The sequence below is a fragment of the Buceros rhinoceros genome, unplaced genomic scaffold (genome assembly GCF_000710305.1).
Source record: "Buceros rhinoceros silvestris isolate BGI_N320 unplaced genomic scaffold, ASM71030v1 scaffold12606, whole genome shotgun sequence".
In the NCBI taxonomy this organism is placed as follows: domain Eukaryota; kingdom Metazoa; phylum Chordata; class Aves; order Bucerotiformes; family Bucerotidae; genus Buceros; species Buceros rhinoceros.
The window spans coordinates 15,196-23,080 of record NW_010415852.1 but is presented as its reverse complement, the minus strand read 5'-3'; the positions used below and the strand labels follow the sequence as shown (position 1 = coordinate 23,080).

The 7,885-nt window shown below is 40.2% G+C and overlaps 1 protein-coding gene across 1 annotated transcript in view; it reads left to right on the top strand.

Annotated features, from left to right (window-relative positions):
- LOC104494704 (ras-specific guanine nucleotide-releasing factor RalGPS1) overlaps positions 1 to 7,885 on the top strand; it is a gene marked incomplete at its 5' end in the record, with an annotated part of 30,199 nt that overhangs the window by 14,247 nt on the left and 8,067 nt on the right. Inside the window, one exon of the mRNA XM_010137568.1 lies at positions 7,855 to 7,884. Within this exon, the coding sequence (XP_010135870.1) occupies positions 7,855 to 7,884 (30 nt within the window). The remainder of the gene's footprint in view (positions 1 to 7,854; position 7,885) is intronic.

Here is a 7,885-nt window from a genome sequence, read left to right as displayed (position 1 = left end):
CATTTTCTTTTTTCCAGGTAGGTCTTGGTATAATTCTTGAGAGGAGATAAGTAGACCAGAGTTTTTTATATTATCACCCTACTAGGAATCTTTTTGGTTATTGGGATAAAATTCAGCCCATTGTGCTGAGTCCATTCAGCTCTGAGAGCTGCTAATGAACCTTTAATACCTATTGCACTTAATTAAAAGCAGTAGATCTATCGTATGTACATAAATTTATGTGATATGTAGGAGTTGAAAACATAGAAAGAGAAGGAAGAAAGACTGGGATGTTTGCACATTTGTCACCCTCTGAAAGCAGGTAAACTACACTGGGGACATGTGTACAGCCGTCCCAGCACTGCAGGATTAAAAAACCCCACACTGTCGTTTTCCGTGTAAACACTGGATTTGACATTTAGTTTTGCCGTTTGTTTTACCGGTTGCTCTGGTAACTAATAAATAGTTTGTGCTAAGTGCTTTAGCAGCCAATTGTTCTGTGGAAATGAGGATTTTTCTAAACCTCCTGCGAGTGCTTGGTTATTGTTTCATGTGCACAGTGTCTGCTTTTCTTCACTGTATTTAAGGTAGAAGTGGAAGAACTAAGTTTTCTTCTCAAAAGTTTACAGACCATCCAGAAAACTTCTCTTTTGTTTCAAACTTACACTCGTTTCCAGTCTCCTCCTCTGTGATACTTTCCCCTACAAATTTTTACAACTCATCTGAGTATTTTATAAAGAAATTAGTAACAGACAAATACATGGGACTCGCATGTTGTTATCAACCACTAAATCTATCCAGAATTAGTGTGCTCTTTGGGTTTTTTTCTTAGCAGAATATTTTGTCAAAGCAAATATAAAGTTATCAGAGAAAATGATCATGTTTAGTTTTTTAATTTATCACTTTTTATTACTTTCTGTGACTTCCTTACCACGCAAATCTCTTTACTGTCCTAATTTACTGATGCCTATTTTAACTCCTAAGGTATTACGCCCTAGGAATATTGAGAGTGTATAAAACAGCCAGAGGACAAGGAGCCTTTCTGCCCTATTCTGGGTTGTGGGGTTTTTTCGTTTGTTTGTTTCTTCAGAGCAGTCACCTGAAATAATTTCTGCAAAAAGGGGTTTTTTGTTTGTGTTTTGTTGAATCCAAACTTTAGTTTCGCTGCAGCTCCGCTCTCACAATGGGTACGCCTTCTCTGCTGGTATGGATGTCAGCCAAGCTCATGCACTACCGCGTAGATACAGCTGTAAAAACTTCAGCATTTTTGCTGAAGTGTAAGTTAGCGTTTTGCACGTTCCAGTGGTGCAGTGTCAGTAACACAAATGCTGGCTATCAGTGACGCCATAGAAATAACGCCTGAGATGGAAAGTGTCACCTCTCTTCAGGAAGCGTTTGAAGGCAGCACACTCAGGCACGCTCACTGTGCAGTCAGAAGTACGTTAGAAGGATGGTTAGTTGTACTTGATCTTCACAGAGTGGCACAGGCAAAAGTGCTCGAGGTTTCTGGTACGCTTGTCTGGTTTGTCGTTGCCTTTGCTACCTATATTAAACTTGTGGTCTTGCCTGTACTGTCATTTCATCTTTCACCACATTAAAATATTTCTAGCATCCTAATCTTGGAGATACTGAATTGAATTCTACTGGGCAAACTCCTCTAGGGTCAATTTGTACCTTCTGACAGTTCACATAGTAACACCTACAAACTCCCTTCTGTGTCCACATCATTTAATTGATCTCTTTCTGGCAACTACAGCAAAAAAAAAAAAAAAAAAAAAAAAAAAAAAAAAGAAACCCAGAATTGAATGGTCCAAGAAGACTGAAGTACTTCACACACGGACGCAGGTTTTTCGTAACAGCTGTGGAGACAGGGTGAACAGAGCTGTGCCTTCCTCAGGTGTAGCGCCCATAAGGGACATGAGTATCCTGAGGTAACAGCCCAGCAAGATTCACTGTTACACTTAAATTCATGGCAAGAAAAAGTGTCAGTTAATATGCTCATGTGATTTAAAGTTCTCTTTTTCATAATTGTTATTGATAGACTTTACGAAAGATTGACATACGTGTTAGTGTTTATGCCCTCACTGCAAGACATGCTTTGGGAATTAATCTGTAAATTAGTAGATTTTGTAAATGCAAATTTGAACATAAAGCAAAGGCTACACCAAAGAAGGACCACACTGCATATCTATTCCAGGCATTCTTGGCACTTGTAGGTGGTATCATTTGGGAAAAAAAAAAAAAAAGAAAAAAAAGCCCTGGCCCCACTGTTCTTGTTACAGACTTCAAGAGATATATATGAGACAATAAGGGCTATGAAGAAACATCTTCTAATAAATTGTCTAATAAATGTATTTTGAAGTCCTGTAAACATAAAATAGGTTCTAGAAAATAGAACCTGGCAGTAAAATGAAGCAAAGGAATACCCTGCACTTCAGGTCTCTCTGTCTCTCTCAGTCTCTTATTTTTTGTTTTCTTGTTTAAGAAATTTGGGATGGGAGGTTACTCGCACAAAGCAAATCAGTTGAGTTTGAATGAGGAAGGAAATGTCCATATAATGACTTCTTTGGATTCCTAAATGAAAAATTTTGTTGTTAGACCTCTTTAAGCTGTCTTCTGATTGTTTAGGAAAGCAAACCTGCACATTCCACCTGAAAATCCACTAACGGCTGTAATAAAGGAAGGATCATTGAGAAGTGGAAGGGAATCAAGAAAAAAGAACCATCTGGATAAGCGAAAGGTAGAAATTAAAGAAACTCAGAACGATTTGAAGGAAAATGTAAACAGCAGGAAGTTCTTTACGCATATTAGATGTAGAAGGCACTTGAGAAAATTGTGGTTCTTCTGAATTGTCAGTGAAAGAAAAACTCGTAGAGAAGGAAAGGACAATGCAGCAAAGCCAGACGGTTTATTTGCAGCAATCTTAATCATGAATTCTACTGAATGTTTTCCTGGACTTAAAATATTCTTCTTAAACACAAAAAACGGAAAGAGAATGAGGATTTGTGGACAATTGAAAATAGAAAGTCTGGAATGACACAGTGAATTAATCTTTTTCTTCTTACGATATTTCTAGAATTAGAAATTCTGGATTGCCAAAGTAGACAGACTGATATTCTGTACCAATCATTGTCCTTAGGGTAAAAAATACCCAAAAAAAAAGCACTGCAGAATAAGGTTTCCAAAGTACCGTTATGTAGAGTGGTGGCGGAGACCGGAATGGGACACTAATTACAGCAACAGGGAGCGTGTGGCAGAAATACAAAATTCTGTTTATGTTCCCTTTACTTTCAGGGCACGGTATTAGGAATAGTTCATACTGCTTTGAAAAAAAAAGAGTGCTTTCATTCAATAAATTCTCACTCTGACCTCGGCAGCGATGCCTGTGGGCATACAGTGTCCGAAGAGAGCAGGCAGGCTGCAGTTTGCCTGACTGAAACACACCTTTTTTTTTTGTCTTACTGAATCATAAAGCAAACCTCTGAAAATTCAAACTATGCTTTTACAATAGCCGTCATTCTAGGTTTAATTTTTCTTGCGTCATTCTTGATTCTGTGCACAAAATTCTTCTTAACTTCTTTATTGTGTGTTTGGTAAGTAGGTCTTTCTGTTTGAAAGTTTTAATTAGCACCCACTGGCGTTGGTTACAATGGCGACAGAACAGTGTAAAATTTACAGTGAAGATTTAACTAGAGAGTCTGTTGCCTGGAGCGTCTTTATTGAAACAGAGCTGGGAGATATCAGTTTTACTTCTTAGCTGCTCACCAAAAAGTAGTAAATAGTTGGGAGTGAAAAATCACTCTGGTTTTCAGCATATAACATGCAACTGATTTTCAGTTTTCTGTTTGGATGTCTCGTATTGCTCTATTGGTAGATTTTTAGTGGAGAAAAAATCGTGAACTGTAACTCCTTCACCCTGTTGCTTTTTTTTAAAAGCTCTGGAGACTGTAAATGTTCACATGTTCTACTGAAGGATTGCAAAAGTAACATTCATTTATAACATTTGAAGGATTATTCATGGAAAAATTATGCAAAGGAAAAAACAGTGAGATCCTCTGGGACATGTGTAAACTTTTCCAAATGTTCTTGCCACAGATCTCTGAACAGCACTCAGCTCACTCTGGCGAAGTTGTCTCGCATTCCCTAACGCAAACAAATTTTTAATAATGTTTTAATATTTTTATACGTTATTTTTGTGCATGTCAGCATAGTCTTGAAAATGATGCTGAGAAATAATGAAAACCAAACTAACCCTTGTTCATGCCAGCTGACTGGAAAATCCTACTAAGAGTGCTTTGTCTCCATGAAAGGCAAAATAACAGAACAGCAATCATGGTAACAGTATGCACTAGGAGTGGAGCCAGGAGAGTAAAGAGGAGAGTTAGCAGTAGCAGATGACTTCACTTATTGGAAAAAAGGGTAAAATAACTCAGTCTCGAATGAATTTAAATATTGGGATTCTGTTATCAGCAGTATCAGCCATAGCTTCCCCAGCTAATTGCTCAGCAGTCTGGTATGCCCATAAACATCCCCTGGTCTGTGCAGTTTTCAGCAGCATCTCACCACTTGCCCTCTTTGGCATCCTTCTTGGCACAGGCTCTCTCCTCTCTTACCCCTTTATGGAAATGAGGTCGTCTCCCCTGCGCCCCAGAACTCCTGCTAACATCCTCTGTACCCCAATTTCTCGCTGAACCGAGCGTACCTTGCACACAGTCCTGTCTAACGAGAACTCTCAGCTTCGCGGTTCTTCTTCATAGACGTGTGACAGCAGAGCGTACACAAAGACTTTGTAAAGATTTTTAAGCTCAGGTTCTTTTTACCTTAGCACAGGGCTTTGTAATGGCTTGATCGTGTCAGCACAAGACTTGATATTTCGCTGTTCTTTCTCTAGATAAAATCGTTTAGGTGCAGCTTCCATGCTTTGTTTCAAGGAACATTGTCTTAGAATCAAATTAATGGAACAGTCTTAACTGCTTTCAGCTCTGTGACTCTCCACGGTGAGAAACGTAAACCTTAAAACTCTTACATATTAGAAAATCTAACCGTGACTTTGACAGGTGGCATCGTGTCTGCGTGGGAGAGCCCTGTGCCACACCGATACTCCTTCAGGGCTGTGCCTTGGGTTTGCTGCTCTTTCACAGGCTGTAGTTTCAACAGTTGGTTAGACATAGCGCGTCCTTAGCTGTCGGTGAACTTCAAGCCACGTTGACACTGAGGTTTATGCTGGGCTTCAGACTAAATTCTTGCTGATACATGCGCGTAATTTCCAGGGAAATTCTCTTGCAACTGCCACTAACTTCACATCTCAGTATCTTTTAAGCTTCTTGGCAGGTAGTGAACACCGGTTCACAAGTTGAGAAATACCTGATGGAAAGGCACTACAAACCAGGCACGTAGCGAGAGCTCCCTTCTGTGAGCCTAGATCGTCAGAAGGGCTGGAGGTTTTCAGCTGAAAGAACCTGTCATCATTTCTGAGACTTCTGAATGCATTTGATTTGTCTCTGTGTAAATTGTGAGAATTCGTAATGGAAACTTGTGATAAAACACGTTAGTGAAATACACGTTCTTACACAACAGACAGCATTTACAGACCTAATGGTGAAATACGAATTCAGACAGTTTTTACGCTGAACTAGTCACAGCCTAATTTGCTCGGATTCACACTTTTTATATTCTAATGTGTTCTTAGCCTCCACGGCAGAAGAGGAAAATGAACTCTACTGTCTTCCAGGGGAAAAGCTTCCAATGTCATCTCACAGCCTAAATGCGACAAAATTTTAACTGAAAATGAAGCTGAATGTTGTATTCGGCCCTTTTCTGACCTCCTGGGCGTATGATTCTGGTTGAATCTCTGGATCGAGTAATGATGAAAAGTGCATTTTTTTCAATGGCCTTTAAGCATAAGACCTCCGAGGCCTCACATGTGCCAGCGACTCGTGCTACTGCTGTTATGTTTCACAAATTCACAACTGCACGATGGTAGCAAAGACAGGCAGGCAAAAATGCTGTCCTATGTAAGATGCTATAAGAATAAGGTAGAAAACAGGATTACAAAATGTTTTCTCTTTTTGTTCTCCAACAAAATTGATGATCTGATGAATAATATCATTGAAGGTTCCTCTAATGAACTCGTTTCCCCTCTCTCTGTTGCTAGAAGCAGTTTCCTCTTCCTGCTTGTCTTGAGGCTCCTTTCGGTGTTAAACACCACGATAAACAGTTGGCCTGAATGCGCAGAACACTCTGTAGATGAGTTTTTCCCCCTTACTTCTAGGGAAGAATGTTGCAATTCTTCTTAGTAATGACCCAGTTCATAGTGGAATTCCTGAGTCTAGGCTATGGGGAAATAAAAATACAAGTAGATTGGAATTAATTCCTGTATTTTATACAACTTGATATAAGCCTATATTGCAGAGTGGGCAGGACAGTAAAGCATCTTGCGTCTATTTGTGTTACTTTTTGCCTCTTACGAGGACAAACTGATTACTGGTTCTCCAGTTCCTTCCTATGCCTCATGAATCCTCAGTTCAAGGCAGAAGAGATTGATTAATAACTTCTGTGGTTGGGTGAGAGATGGCCTGTGTAACAGCCAGAGTATCTGAAGTGGGAAGGGACCCAGAAGGACCATCGACTTCAACGCCCTGCTCCTTGCAGGACTTCCTAAAATGACGACGAGTGTTGTCCAGACACTCCTTATACTCTGACAGGCTTGGTGCCAGGACCACTTCCCTGGGGAGCCGTTTCCAGTGACCAGCCACCTCCTTGGGACTGTTTCTGTTAGGAGTGTACCTTCACATCCTGTTGTCAAACTGCGCCCTGGAATGTTGGGGGTTCGTTTGGGGTTTTTTTAATCTGTTTATCACTAATTTAAAGCCCTACACTTTTGTAAGGATTCCGATGATAGTTGTATGTAGTTTTTCGCATCTCAAAGTTTCTGTCTCTGTTGACCTCTTAATGGGTGGTTTAGGTTAGAGGCCAGAAGGTGACAAAGCCAGGGTTGCTGGAGACTCCAGGAAGCAGTTCCTGTAATGTAGGGGGAAGTCTGTGTCACTGCTACCTGGGCTGTACCAAGTCTGGAGATAGATACGGGCAGACGGCCACTTTCATGACCACTATTCTGCTTCTGTCACAAGCACCAATGCCACAACTAAAGGTTTAAAAGTGAAATCGCAACTGTTTATTGTGAAGCCAAGAACAGCCTCGCGTTTAGGCTGTTGATGATGGGCCATGTTGTTCTCCACTGTGTTGCAAAGTTCACTGCCAGCCTTTTGCAAACAGCATGAAGGAACTGGAACAAGAACAGCTTGTCCATATTTTCTGTGAGGCCTCTTGAAATCTGTAAAATGAGAGGAAGAATACTTGCAGTGAGACATCGCTAGAGCTCATAGCTGATTGAGAAGTAATGCACCTACCTGGCCGTTAGATACATGAAAAGCCCCTGCTTTCTCTTACATGTTCAAGACATGAGTCAGAATGAGCAGATTGTTGACAATTTATTCACAACATGGAGTTGTGAACAAAATTCAAAACATGTGTGAGCATTCCCGCTCACACCCGAAGTTCAAACTGACTTTATGGCTCTGGATATTACACTTTGGCGCATCAGCTGTTGTGAGGGTGCCAGGACTTTTTGTAGGAGTTCATTGTTAAAAGTATGTGCAAAGCTGTTTTAAAAATTACTTCCAGACAGTTCAAGAACATAGAGATGAATTAATAACAGAAATGGATGGTGTAGCCCTAATGCACAAGAAACAGTTTTCAGAAGTGGTGCCTTTTGGTTACCTGCAACAATTTGTTTTAATCAGCGGCTAAACACGCCATGCCATGAAATTTCTGGGTTTTGCATCAGTTTAATGTTAAATGATCTCTGTCTTTTAGGTCCATCTGACGTGTCAGTAATTACGAAATT